The sequence below is a fragment of the Cyrtonyx montezumae genome, unplaced genomic scaffold (assembly GCF_038088225.1).
Source record: "Cyrtonyx montezumae isolate F1298 unplaced genomic scaffold, pur_monq_1.0 scaffold_16, whole genome shotgun sequence".
Taxonomy (NCBI): domain Eukaryota; kingdom Metazoa; phylum Chordata; class Aves; order Galliformes; family Odontophoridae; genus Cyrtonyx; species Cyrtonyx montezumae.
Window position 1 is genome coordinate 12,866,490 of NW_027071892.1, and position 14,537 is coordinate 12,881,026.

The 14,537-nt window shown below is 50.8% G+C and overlaps 1 protein-coding gene across 3 annotated transcripts in view; it reads left to right on the top strand.

The window, feature by feature from the left end:
- MAD1L1 (mitotic arrest deficient 1 like 1) overlaps positions 1–9,938 on the top strand; it is a 307,407-nt gene extending 297,469 nt beyond the window's left edge. For all 3 annotated transcript variants that reach the window (XM_065732905.1, XM_065732906.1, XM_065732907.1), the window contains exon 18: positions 8,740–9,938. In XM_065732905.1, the coding sequence (XP_065588977.1) occupies positions 8,740–8,898 (159 nt within the window). In that variant the 3' untranslated portion in view covers positions 8,899–9,938. The remainder of the gene's footprint in view (positions 1–8,739) is intronic.
- The last annotated feature ends 4,599 nt before the right edge of the window (positions 9,939–14,537 follow it).

Genomic DNA, 14,537 nt, shown 5'->3' on the forward strand with positions numbered 1-14,537 from the left:
CTCTCCTCGCTTGGGGAACTAGGCTGTCTTGATTAAAGCTCACGCAGATGGTTTTCCTCTGTTTCTCCCATAGGTGCTTCCTCCTCATGCTGCAGGAAGCCCATGTTCTCGGTTCTCTGCTTCGCTGTTGCTTCCAGCTCTCCTCCCAGCAAGGGAGATGGAGAAGAACATGAGCTAGTGAGATGAGTTCCCCTTCCAAAACACAGATCCTTGTGCGTGGGGCTCACTTGCCAGTCCCTGGTTTCTCCCTCAAGTTGTCTGCTTCTGGCTCTCCTGGGAGAGAGCTCTGGGACACAGTGTGAGCTGCACCTCCACCTCCCTTTGCACCAAGCCTCTGTGCTCATCAGGGCCAGGCACAGACCAGAAGCTGCCTCTGGATGGCAGGGCTGCTTGGCAGCACGGGGCTGTGACCCAGCTGGGAAAAAAGGGCTTAAATATCACCCAGCCCCTAGCATTGCAGGCTGAAGTGCAGAGTCACTTCAGAGAAAGTAGCAGGAGATTTTTCTCTTCCTAATTTATGTCTGTCCTGCATATGGCTTCTGTGGAGTCGCTAATGTTAACAGCCAGATGGGTTGGCATTTTACTAGACAGAACACATGGGCTAGATGTTGCTCATGCTTGTTAGCTGCTCGCTCTGCAGCTTGACCAGCCCAACGTGGTCACCTCACAGATGGCTGGAGGCTGCAGCCTGGGTGCAGGAGTGCTCCAGCTCCACGGCACTCAGCTGTGACAGCAGTTGTGATATCATGCGTTTGGCTGCTTCTTGGTCAGAGATAGTCTACCTGTGCCCAGGAATCAGCACATCTTCCCCTGATGTAAAACTATCCTGAGCCTTCTCATGAGGTGTTGGCTTTACAGGCTGAATGTCATCGTTTGATTTTTTTCTAGGATGGCATTAGAAAAATTCTGTAAGCCCTCGTCTACTTTCCTTTGTGGTTGATGCTTATGAACACCCTGCATTTGGCTGTGAATGGCATCTAGCAGTCCTGAGGCCCTTAGGATCTCAAGCTCTGACATATCCTATGTCTGTATTAGTGGACATCCCATGCAATTTTCCTTTCTCCATGCTGTGAACAGTCATCTATGATTTACTCTCACCAGTCTCACATTCAGCCAAACCATTTCTAGGTATGGCCTCGACGAATCTCTGCAGGGTGAGCCCACCTGATAGCTGGAGCAGCAATGCCCATCAGGACCTGAGGCTGCAGAAGCAGACCCTACTGCTGAATCGTTTCTGCTCCCCTGTTCCCTCTCTGACAATGCTGGGATTCAGTTCACAGTGTAATGGTGGGAGGCTGAGTGCATCCTACAGGTGAGACGTGGAGTTTCCATTTCAGTACTCGTCCTTTAAAACTCTCAAAGCACTTTTGGAAAATGCAGGGGTATTAATCCACACTGAGCTGTAGTTCTTCAAACCTGTGATTTAAATTGGATATATTTGTCTCTGTCTGTCCTGAACTGTTGAGTAACATTAATGCACCCTGATAATAGCTGTCACATTTTACCCCTGGGGGTTGCTCGTCTGTGATAGGTGAAATCATAGCAGTTCAAAGGCCTGTCTTTCAGGATGAAAAGCTCCATAGGAATATTCAGATATAAAATAGTAATAGTACGAATCAAAAAATGCGCTTCCCTCATTTTCAAGCCTTTGATCTTGTTTTTATGGCACCACGGTTGACAGTCTGAAGGGCATTAACCCATAGGAGGAACCGTCCCCCAGGATGAACACCAGCCCTTCTTCCCCACTGAGAGCAGGGCAGGAGCTCAGCACACGGCTCGGGTTTTTTGGACGTTGTTGTTTTACACCGACTGCAGAGGAGCTCAGGTCCATCGCGGTGCAGGGCTGCAGGGCTCCCTGCTCTGCACTGCTGCAGAGTGGAGTTGATGCCACAGCCCAGAGCCCATCGCTGCTGCCCCTGGTGCACGCAGTGTTGTGTGGCTGATTGAGATGGAAGTGTACGAGCTGACCTCCTGTGCTGAGAAGACATGGTGCAGTTGTGGTTCATCCCAGCGCTGAATAATAAGAAAGAGAAAGGAAATGTTTGCAGTAAATCTCAGCACACGCAGGGCTGTTTCTGGCTTATCCCACCCCAGCTTTCAATTTTCTTCTTGGCACTGCCAGGTGCTTGCTTTCCTTTGCTCAGCAGCTAAAAGCAGCTTCTTCATTACATTTCCTGGAAGGCCCTTTACAGGCATCCATCCCTCCCTGCCTCATAAATTCACTTTATCCAGCGAACTGGTGGCACGGAGGTCGGAGGTCTTTGCAAGAAGCATTTATTAAAAGGAAGTGTGCTTCCTCTTTTGAGTTTCAAAAGGATGTTAGAGGGGAAGAAACTTTACAGCAGATGGGGAATGGTCATTGGTAAAAGGTAGAGGGCCTGGTTGATGAGGAGCTGTGTTGGGAAGGCAACCTGTCAGGCCAGCAGAAACCTGCCCGCCACCCTAGAAAAGGAAGGAGGAAACCAGAAAACAGTTTGCTAAGTAACCTCATAAATATTACAGGGTGTAAGCACATCTTGTGGTACACTTTGTTTTTTGTTTTTTGTTTTTAATATTTCTCTAATTTTAAATGAACAGCCTCTAATTAAAGTGATTTAGTGTCTACCTGGGGATCTGGTATTTGAGCGGTGCGTGATGCTTAGGAAAGATTGATAGGCGAGGCATAATTCATTGGGGGGATTTTGATAATGATACCATCACCCCAGAGAGCCAAGTTTGAGCAATTACACAGATCTCAAAGCCTCATGTTTGGATTGCTGTAACTTCAGCAGGCACTTTCCACACGGGTGTGCGCACACACTTTGTTTTTCTGTCCACTGCACACCACGGAGCACTCCCAAGGCAGCACAAGAGAAGGCAAACACTAATCCTGCAGAGGCAACGCTGCCTATTTGTATCGGTCTGCATTAGAAAGCAGTGCTTTCCACCTTGCTGCTGATTGCTTAAAAGCAAATGGTGGACATGGGTCAGCAGCAGGAATTGATGCTGGTATTTCTTGGGCTGGCTGCTCCGTGGGCTCCCTGGCACCGGACCAAAGTGACCCACTGGGCTTTGCCAGTGTGTCCACGTATCACTTCTGCTTCTGCAGGACTGTCCTCACCTGGCACATTTGGGGAGCTCGGCGGCTGCGCGTGGGCAAGGCGGCCTTTGGTATTTAGAAAAACCTCAGTATCCAAAGCTAGAGACAGAAACAAAAAGATTTTCCTGCTTAAAGGTCAGAGCAGGCGGCTTCTTAAAAGATCTTTTCAAGTGGGTTTGCTGGGCTGTGACAAGGCTTACATGTAGGTTAATGTGAGCTGTGGTGGGTAGCAAGGGGCTTCGGGACAACGAGTGTGCCCCACGCACTTAGTGGCAGAAGCTGCAGCACACATGGAGGTGGCATCACAGAGGTTTTGGGAGGTGATCAGTTGGTGCAGCAGAGCCTGAGGACTTGTGCTGATGGAGGGGCAGTTCTGGGGAGGAGTCCTGTGTGAAGAGGAGGTTCGGAGGGATTGGAGCTGCACGAGGACTCAAGGAGCAGGTGATACTTCAGGCTTCAAAGGAAGAACAGGGAGCACCGTGAGGCCAAGGGAAATGGCCTGAAGAAATGGGGCAGTGAGAGGAGATCGTGGCCATGGCATGACCCGTAGCAGGCACACAGAGAAGCTCTGAGCGGACGTGAGGCTGTGTTGCACCTTCCCTTGATGCACAAGGGACTGTTTCCCTTGTGTATTCAGAACAGTTGTGCACAGGGACACAGCATAGAAAGTGATTTATGGAAGGAGCATAACAGATGAGATTGGAGCCTCCACAATACATGTGCTGAGTAAATGTCACTGGGCAATGATTCACTTGCTCATTTTGACCTCTAATACATCTCAAATGTGAAAAGTAATGTCTACTGTAGAGGATGGCCAAGCAGCATCTGCAAAGCAAAGGCTTGTGGCTCTGCCAAGGGGCAGAAAGTCCCTCTGGCAGCCCTCGCAAAATCTTGGGTTTAGTCCTGCCTGACTCTGAGGTGTTGGAAGTGGGTTCTCATGCTGAGCTGTGCCTGGCACAAAGCTCCACCAGCACTGTTGTCAGCTCACCAAAACCCATTTGGGAACTCCACCTCCAACATTTGAATGTGTGTCTTTGAAGATAGAGGAGCTCATGTCATGCATGTATCACACCTCTGAATGGAGCTGTGTTTCTTTGATGTGGAAATCAGAGGAAGGATCTGCACACTGTGCTGCAATGTGAGGTTGCATTGAATGTTAAAGCCCTCTTCTCCCTTTTTCCACATTTCTGCTCCATGTTTTCTCATGATACCACATCCTTCTGTTAGCTGTCTCTTGGGAGCATGCGAACACCCTCTTTTCAGGGTCTCATTCAGATCTCTTCAGAGTCTGAATGCCTACAGAGCTCTGGGTTTTTTGCACAACTGGTGTTTTTCAGGAAGGATCATTCACGTGCTTAAATTCACACCTGATGGCAGTTTATAGTTGATGGCACTTCTGGAGCTGGAGTAGGGACATTCATTGTTTTTCCTAACTACTAGAACACGTTACAGAGCAGAGGAAAAGATATACAGTAAATGTTAAAAATTGGTGTCTCTGGTCCTGAGCGTGCTTCTGAACCAGGTTAGCTTGTAAACGACCAAAGGAAACGGTCCAACTTTTGTCACAGCTGCCTCTCAGCTGGTAGAACAGGAGAAGTGAATGCTGGGACTTGGCTTTGAGGGGGTGTTTCTGTGCAGTAGAGGCATGGGGGCAAAAATCTGTGTTAGGGAAACCAGCATGGTCAGAAGCCCTATGTCCAAGCAACAGCCCTTGAGAAAGCCTTCTCCATCCATCCACGCACTGCTGCATGTCCTGCCAGCTGCAGGAGTTCCCACTGCTCCTCGGCACCTTCTGCATCATCTGATCCCCTTCTGGAGAGAAGGATTTGCTTTTGTACCATGCTGGTGGTCATTAGAGACTATTGTATGTATATCTAAACCATGAAGCCTCAAATAACGTACCAATTTCCAGGGTTAATGGGAAGATGTGTGATGTTTCCTTCTGGCAGGCAGAGGCTGATGTTGATTCTCCTGGAAAAACACTTGTATTAACAGCTCCTTCCCCCGAGCAGAGCCAGGAGCAGCTATTGCCAGTTGATGTCACCATGTGGTAAATAGACCTGTCTACTTCTAGTTCTGCAATGTAATGAAATCTGCCCCTGATCCGATTGCTCCATGAAGAACTGCAGTCTGTGAGGAGAAATCTGATGTCACCCTTCAGATGTATGGCAAGAATTGCATCCCCCACCGGCAGAACCAGGCGAGCAGCAGCACGGGGCAGACTGATGGCCATTGCTTTTCTAGAAGAGGTCCCAATAGGCCTTAAATCAGGCTGAGCTGGCACCGGAGCTTAGCAAAAGCTGGAGTCTCCCTTTTGCAAGTATTTGAGATCTGAATAAAACATAACCTACACCGAGATCTCAGTAGTTTAGTGAGCCAGGCAGATTTTGTTTCCCCGTGAACTGGATGAAAACACTGGCAGGTGTATGTGAGCTGTGAGATGTGGTTCTCACAGTGCTTCAGCTTCCTGGGCTGTCTGCATCTCCAGGTCAGCACTGCCCTTGGCTGGAGCACTCAGCTGAGTGGGGAGGGTGTGCTGATGGTCCCCATAGTGCTTGTGTCTACTCCCCCTCTGCGTGGGGAGGATGGGCCACTCTCCAGCTCAGCTTTCCCTTTGACCCTGTGTATTCGGTGTGCCTCTAAAAGCTTTTTCTTTAGCACTTCCCATTAAAAGCAATGTGTGTGAGACGTGTTGGACTCGGAGCAGTCAGCGCTGGGCTTATGTATGGTGTGGTTTCTCTCATCTGCTTCCCACTGATGCTTGTGCATGTTCCTCAGCTGAGCATTTCCTACCCAGAAGGGCTTTGGGAGGCCTTGGGCTTCACCTGGACTTTGAATTCCAAGGATGCTTTGTGAGGGTGAATGGTGACGGCATAATACAGATGTGCCACTGTAGGTGGTGGCAGCAGAGCTTATGGCCACAGCTTTGCTTTGAGGGTTGAGGAGGAGGTATTTTTAATTCTAAAAATCATGAAAAATTGAGAGGGGGGAGTCCTGGCTGTGCAGTGTGAAGAGAGGGACTCAGGGGCCCTTACAGCTTTGTACTGCTGGAGGTTTTGGCTTTGTTTCTTTCCCCAATGAAGTTTTTACACCTGGGGCCACAGGTTTTGGTCCACAATAGCATGAAACACCTGCAGCCTGCCCCAGTGTCCTGTCCCCACACCCCAGTGCATCCCTTCCCTTGCCCCAGTTCCCCTCTTGCTCCCCCACCCACTGCTGGCCCACATAGGCTGCAGGCGCCGAAAAGAAACCCCACAAATTAATGGGATCATGTTGCTCCTATTGCCCATGATCACCTTATTCCTAAAGCACATGCTGCAAGGATACTCCTGCTGCTGAGCTCAACAGCACTCCTGCCCATATATCCCAGTCCATCCTATGTTATGAACAAATGAGCGAAGAGAAAGAAGCGATAAAAGCAAATAATAAGAGCAGTGGCAATGACAGCGATTTTCAAACAGCCACAGAAAGAAAAAAAAGAAAAAAAAAAGGGCAAAAAAAAAAAAGCCACAAGATTCTAAATTTTTTTTTTAAACGCGCTGTGAGATTGAATGAACTGAAGTGCAAGTGCATCCATCCTCAAAGTCAGCGTGTAAACATCTCCCGGCAGAGGAGGAATTGCCTTTTTTCCAAGTGGCTGCCTTCTCGCCTTGTTCTTGTGACTGAGGAGATCATAAGGAACCTGGATGAGGCGGCTGTTTTCTCGATGCTGTTGGATTTTCAGACGCTTTTTGTTGTTTTGTGTTTCTTTTTTCTCTCATGTTTGGGAGTGCCCTTGGGGGAAACCACTGCCAAGAGGATTGCCCAGGAGGGAGCGGTCCCATTGAGCGCAGTGGGGAGGAACAGTGCTCTCAAAAGCACGAGTTCACCCGTGAAACTTTCTCTGATCATTACTCTTCTGCCTCTGGTGAAGGAGGAAACTTCGGTTATGAAGAATAGTGGAGAGAAACGACCATTCATTTCATAAAAAAAAGAACTATTCAAATGTAGCCTTCGCTTGTAACACCAGTAAAAGAGTGGTTTTTTTTACCAAAGCAAAAGGGGAATTTGAAACGTTTCTGTTCCTGTGTTTCTGAGATCATAAAGCACACGCAAATGGTCTGGCGCTGGATGCTAAATTTCTTAAGGAGCTTGCTTTAATTAATTGAACTAGTAAACCAATTAATGGATTTGCTTGTAAATTCTTAGAAAATTCATTTTGTGCCCAAAGAGCGCTTTAAATCTGTGAGGGAGGCAGAGTGTGCTTTTCCTGCAGAGTTTGAGGTCCCGCTGTAGTGAAGCCCATTCGTTGCTGGCTTCAGAGGACGCGTTCCTCACGCCGTGGTCCTTCCTCCTGCTGCTTCTGCCTGTGCCCACGGGGCAGCTCCAGCCCTGCATCCCTCCTCTGGTTGTCCATGGGCTGCAGGTGCACACCCCTCGCATGTCCTGGCATGCTGGGCTGAGCCCCTTGAGCCTGATGCAGCAGCCCGTGGGCCATGCAGCTTGCAAGCAGGCAAAGGTACCTGGCACCCTTTGGAGCTGCTGAAAAACAACCAAGCTGAAGTGGAGGAGGTTAAAGCAAAAGCTAATCTACTTTTCTGCGCCAAAACCTTGTTTGGATTCCCTCCCTGGCTCAAGGTTGACAAGGGCATCCTTGGTACCTGGCGCTCTTCGCAATCAGAACTGACAAATACATGAAAAGTTCATAATCAAATGTGTCCAGGCTGCTGAAAACATGAAATCAGAAACAAGCAGTTTCCCTGAGGCCCTGTGTGATTATCGCTTCCCTTCTCCCCTGGCAGGTAAAGCCACGTTTGCTCTCCACGTGGCTCTGGTTTTGGCATCCTGTGTTTGGGGCAGGGCTGTGCTGGGTGCTGCTGCCCGGTGAGGGGAGAGGAGCTGTGGAGCAACGAGGAGCATTTGAAGAGGGAAATGGCAGAGGGAGAGGAATTAGCATTTGTGCTGTGATGTTTTTTTGCTGTTTATTAATAAACAGGCAGCTTTCGTGCCTCCAGAGGCAGGAGAGGCTTCGAGCGCTCCTTATTTCTCTCAGCTTTTTGTTGTTATTGTTGTTGATTTTTTGCTTCCTTGTTTCGCACGTTGCAGGAGATTTGTAATGTCTTCCCACATGTTGAGTTTCTTCATTTTCATCCGAGCAACTCTGGAATAATTCCTCAGGAGCTGTGGGCCGTGCGCTGCCGCGCTGATTTCATCACGCAGAAGCACTGGGGGGCTGCAGGATGGATAGCTGCTGGGGGAGTCATGACTGCTGGGAGCAGATCTGCTTCCTCCTCCAGATGTGCAGGGCTTCAGGAACGGTTGTTTGCATGGAGAGCTCCTGGATGTAGCTGCTGAGCCCTGGATGCTGATTACTGTGACGCTGCAGCAGTCACCCCAGCTTGGCAGCACCATCCAAGTGCTCTTCTCCCCACTGTGCCACTTATTATCAGGGGAGGCAAACACAGGGGGTCCTGCGTGGGGGCTTTGGAAACACAGAACTCAATAACAGCCCAATGAAAGCATGCACTGAGCACCTGCTCTGCAGCAGGTAACATTTCCCTGATTACAGGCAAACCCACTCTGAAGGAGGTTTCACAGTGACAGTGCTGGCTCTCCCCTGCGTCGCAGGAGGTGAATTAAACCCTTGCTGTATTAATGGGCCTTTTGTGCTTTCCCCTCAGGCCTCCAGCTCGTCTGGTGGAAAAATGCAACTTCTGGAAAACGAGTTCTCGCGGACCGTCCGGGAGCTCATCGAGCTGCACCTGCTGCACCAGGACAGCATCCCTGCCTTCCTCAGTGCCCTCACCCTGGAGCTGTTCAGCCGCCAGACCATCGCATAGCACACAGACCCACGGCCAGCCGCCAGCCACGGAGTGCCCCAGGGCAGGACACTGCCTCCCCAGGTAGTGAGGTCAGATTGTCCCCTCCCCCCCTTCAGTCACTGCTCTGAGTTGCTTCTGTTTTGTAGGAAGCTCCTTATTCCCTCCTGTTCCACGCTGACACCCAAACCCCACTGTTTTCTCTGATAAGCATCATTTCCCTCCTGGGTGAGGGCTCCATCCCAGGGCTCTCCTGTGCAAAGGTGGAGAATGGGTGTTGCGTTCTCCACCTTTGAACTGTGAAAGGCATTTATCACTCCCCAGACTGCCTCAGCACTTCTTTGGGAATTGGTGGTTTGAGGAGCCACACCTTTTCCCAAAAGCTTTCCCCAAATCCAGGCCCTGCAGAGACAGGTGTGGGCTTTGAGGGCGGCAGGTTCCTTCTGGATACCTCCTGCTCTTGTATATAATTCATCACTCAGAGGGGTTGGAATTATTTCCAAAGTATTCAGTTACCTGAGTCGGCCCCCAGGGTGCCAGCCCCCACGTGAACAAGAATAAATGGACTTTCAAAGATCCTACACGTGTGTTTGACACCTCTGTACTCAGATGTCAGCCCCACACTAATTGCTGCCCCCTGGGAGGACCCTTGGCTTCCTGGTTATCTCAGGAATGTGGGAGGTGCAGGGGTGCACTTGTTGCTGCTGGCTCTCACCTTGCTGGGGATGTCTTTCCTCCTGCAAGCTTTTCTTTTCTGGGTGGAGGATGGGGCACTCCTGAAGGCTGACATTTTGTGTTGTAATGGATGTACCTCTTCTGTCCTAAGAATAAAGTGTCACTTCCCAAACTGGATGTACGACTCCTTTATTGGGGAGGTACACCGTGCTGCCCCCACGCTCTCCTGTGTATGAAGTGCGGTAACAAATCATCCCTCAGTGGTTCAGCGCTTGTACAGCTTTGAGAAGGAAGGACATCATCACCTCAGCTTTGTCAGGCAAGTCTCACTTGTGCTGTAAAGAAGATCAGTTTGTTATGAACTTCTGTGTGCATTGATTTCCTCTTGATATCAGCAGGAACACACTTCCTAATCTCGGAGAGAACGTAGCAGTAAGCAGGCCAGCAAGTGAGCTTCGAGTGCAGGGTTGGGCATCCGTGCTGGAGTCACTCTGGGACCTGTCCATGTGTCTCCAGGCACAGAAAATAGCTGCCAGAGACACAGGTGGGAAAGCCACGCGCTGTGGGGAGCCCGCACACCCCTTCCCCCCCTCTCCTCCTCCTCTCTGAGGGCTTTGCAGGGAAGTGCTACCATCAGGATGAAAGGTAACAGCGAAAGTTTGGCGTTTTCTCTTCCGCTTGAAGAAGTCCTGGTGGAAGATGAATTGCCTGGCGTGCTGTGCCAGGGGTGCACTGCCTGATTCATATGCACAGCGTGGCACTGAGCGTCGCCTTCCTCAGTCATGGGGAAAATGAATCATGACGTCAGCCGCACTCGGCTCCTCCGCCAACACAATAGCAAATTCTGGCTGCCTCGGAAAATTTTTCTCCTGGCTCCTCGCAGGAGAAATGAAGTAATTAATAAGTTTACAATAAACCCTCTATCTTAGCAAAACACGGGTGAGGTGAGAAAGTGATGCTGGAGAGCGACAAGGGAAAAGATGTTCTGCCCGCTGGAAAGTTGCCTCCCAAGAGTGAAAGGATGATGGGTTGGGAAAAAGCAGTAGTCTTCCGAGATGCCTTCGGTGGGGAGGAGACACAGATGAATTGCCTCTCTCCACCTATTCCCCAGCAAGACTGATTTGTTCTGCTAAGTTTAATAAGCCAGCACGTCTGGGAGTGATGTTTTGTTGTGAAGATGGCTTGGCCAGATGTGCCCGCGTGGTGCTGAAGCTGGCAGTGCTTCTGGAAGCTGCTGGGACCGTGGTCCTGCTCCAGCCAGCAGCATCCCTGCTTTGCTGCTGTGTAATGCTGTTGGGCAGTGGGAAGCCTTGGACACTGGGGCTCTAGGGAAGCTTGGCTGCTCCAAGGCTTGCTTGCAGAGCCTGGGAGCCTTCTCATGGGAGCATGACCATTGCAAAGCCACCTGTGCCACCCATGGGACATGGGCTTGTGGTCAGGCTTGGGGCGGAGGAGCTGAGACTCCCCTGGTGGCCAAACTCTGTGCCACCATCATCACACAGCTCCTCTCACCCATGAGCGAGCCATGAGGAATAGCCATGATGCCAGACTTCACAGCAATCACCCCTTCCACCTTGAGCTACCCCAGAATCAGCCCACTGCAGAGCTCTGCCACCCTACTCACCCCCCACCGTGTCCCCCTGTCCATGGGGGGAAGGGACAACTGAGGCACAGTCTGGCACAGGTGGTTCAGCAGTTTGCAAACACTCCAGGTGCCGGGTGCATGAGTCCCATCTGTCTTCAGCTCGTCACTTGCAAAGCCCCAGCCCTCTTTGCAGAAAATCATTTCAGAAAATCTTGGGAGATCGGTAATAAATTTGCAACCAGTTGGAGGGGAGAGGCGAGAGTGTTAACAAGTGTGTGTGTGCTTGCTGGGTCCCTGTGCACGCTCACTGGGTTTATGTGCTATAAGCTGTAAAATATGATTTATTAATGCACGGCTGGGGGACTGTGTGTGTTGGAGCACTGTCTTGTTTGCAGTGTTGCCTGAAGCTTCCCTTCACTCAAGCTGCTTGCGCGTCCCCACTCCTCTCCTGATCAGCCTTCATCATCTGCGTGCATTTATAAATGCACAACAGGGCTAAGGAGCTGTCAGGCTCTGCCACGCAGTCCTTGAGCACAGCAGAGCTCTTGGCTAAAGCGTGTGTCACCAAGCTCGTGCCCCTCCTGAGGTTGCACCAATGAACCTGGAGGTTTATGTTCCTGTGTCGTCCCTCCGGGCTCCTTGTTGTGTGCATCAGCCTGAGTTGTCCTGGGAGTGGTGCCTGAGAATTAACTTGGGAAGGCGTTGTGGGATGGTCCATGGGAAGCCTGAGACAAAGCTCAGGTGTCTGTCGATGTTACTCGTGGCTGAGCACGGCTCATCCCTTACTTGGCTTGGAGCCTTGCAGGGCCAAGGTTGGCCAACGTGGCCGTCATGTGGGGGGTGAACCTCCCCAGGTACTTCATACTGTTGGGGCTGGGGGAGAACTGCACCAGGTCAAGGGGATGTGGTAGGGTTTGGGGCCTGGAGCACAATGGGGGGGAATCTGCTGCTCCTGAAGAGGTCCTGGTGGAAGGACTAAGCCTTCAGGATGGCAGATGCTGAGAGACCCTGACTGGGAAGTGATAACTCCCATTTTACAGAGCCTGTGGTGATTAGGTCAGGCTGCTTGTCTGACTTGGATCCAAATGCAGCCTGGGGATTAGCCCCGCTGGGCACAGCACCCTGCCAAGCACAGCACAGGCTGAGGGACAGCTGGAAATGATGTGAGTGGGGCCAATGGGTGAACACATCAAAATGAACCCTGAGCCAGGAAGGGCAGCACGGGCTCTGCACGCCGGTGCGAATGGCATCCGTGCTGCCCGCTGTGACAGCAGTGCCGGGCGTCACAGCAGCGGTGCTGAAAGTTGCATGATATTTAAAAGCTACAAAACACACCCGGCTCCGATCAGGGGAGGGCCATCAGGTAAATAAATCAATAAATAATCAGCGAGGCTTTTTTGTGCGGTCTCCGTTAAATATTAAAATCCCAAACCTTCCCAACAGGAAAGCATTTCAGGCTGAAGAGCGACTGAACGGCGTCTGATGATATCGCATTGACACGAGTGTCTAAAAAAATAGGGTAGGAATGGATGATCTGTTCCGAAACAGGAACCCTGGCTAATAGGAAATACGCTGATGCTACTTTTAATTTCATGACTCAGGTTTGCTGCAAATGTGATGGGAATCTGTGCTGGAGTTTGGTTACGTTAAGACGTTTCTCTGCTGCTTAGGGTTTTTTCTGTTTGTTGTTTCTCTTGGAGGGGATGATGATGATGAATTGTTTTGGTACTCGGGGGGGTTCTCAGATGTTATCTGACAAGACAGCGGAGCGGTCTCGCTTTAGAAAATCTGGCATCCAAATAAATAAAGATTGGCTTCAGAAACCGTTGCACACCTGAGGATCGGGCTGCGGTGCGGGCTGGGAGCACTGCAGGGTCTCTGCTCCCCACCCCGACCACCACCACAGCACGGCTCTGCTTCCCTCACTCTTCCTCACTTCTCTCCTTGCAATGGGATCGAGCATCTCGCAGGCTCATCTTCCCCGTGCTGTTTCCTGGCCCAGCACTGATGAGTTATTAGTGTTGCTAATTTTACCTGGTGCTGCTTCCTTCTCGTTGTGACAGGTTTTGAACTCTCCAGCTGACTGATTGAGCTCTCTTTATGATTCCCTGTTTTACTTTGAATTCTGTTTGTTGGCTGTTGCTTGTTGTGTTTTGGGTTGTTTTTCTTTAATCCTCCCACTGCTTCTTTTTCCTCCCCCGTCCCTCTGATGCCTCTCCAAGCTGGAACAAAGCCAGAGACCATCAGGAGGTCATTGAAACACAGACGGTTGTTGGATTTAAATAAGGACTACATAATTTTATGACCATTAACAAGACTCGCTGCTCTGCAAGCTAGAATAATAAGGGCAATCATATCTCATGGTTCGAGGAGCAAGCTGATTGCCTGTAGGGACTGCAAAGGTAATTCTCCATCCCTGACTCCCCCCAAAATATCGTGTGATGGACCAGATGCACTGGACAGGTCAAAGGGAGAGAGGGCACAGGGCTTTGGTGGCAGGAGTGAGCATTCCTGCATCACCACATCACGCTTCTTTTATATAGTGATCACAGTCTGCCAGCATCAGCATGGTGGGAAATGTTTTCCAGGCAGATGAAGGGCTCTGAAGGTTGGCAGACAGACCTTTCCTCTCCCCATGAGCGTACACTGGGTAATGTTCGTTGTGGTGGTGGTGGTGGTGTCTGCTTCGCGTGCTGTCCCCACAGTCCCTGCTGTGTCCCCAAAGCGAAGATGGTTTGGGTATTAGGTGGAATATTAGGAAAGATGTATTCCCAGGGAGGGTTGTGAGGTGTTGGAGTGGGCCATCCGTGGAAGTGGTGGAGTCATGGAGGTGTCCAAGGAACGTGGAGATGGGGCACTGAGGGATGGGGTTAGTGGGGATGGGTTGGGGTTGGACTTGAGAGGTCTTTACCGACCTTCATGACTCTGTGATTCTGAAGGGAAATCAGGAAATCCTGATCAGGTCCTGTGGTCTGGGGGTGCCTCACACTCCCCGTTTGCCATGGGGTGCAGTGGGGGGAGCGGCCAGCTGTACAACGGTGCCAAATGGCACCATCCTTCCTTCACCCCTTCTCCCCTCTGCAGCTCAGCATGCACATCCCTTCCCTCAGCTTGTTCTGGGACTCACGCTGCAGCCCTTGGGGCCCTACGTGATCCATCCCAGTGTTGGAGGCAGTGCCCTTGATTGGCGTGCTCTGAAGTGACAGCTCTGCTCGCTGAGTCCCAGCAGGGAAGGAGCAGCCTCAGAGAGGAGGTGATGGCGAGGGATGAACTGAACCCACAAGGAACAGCACTACTCAGCCCTCCAGACAATGCCTCTCTGGAGTGGGTCCATCCAGCTAATGTCTTTGGGCACACCTGCAGGTAACCAACACCTCACTTTAAGCTGGACCCTGCTGCC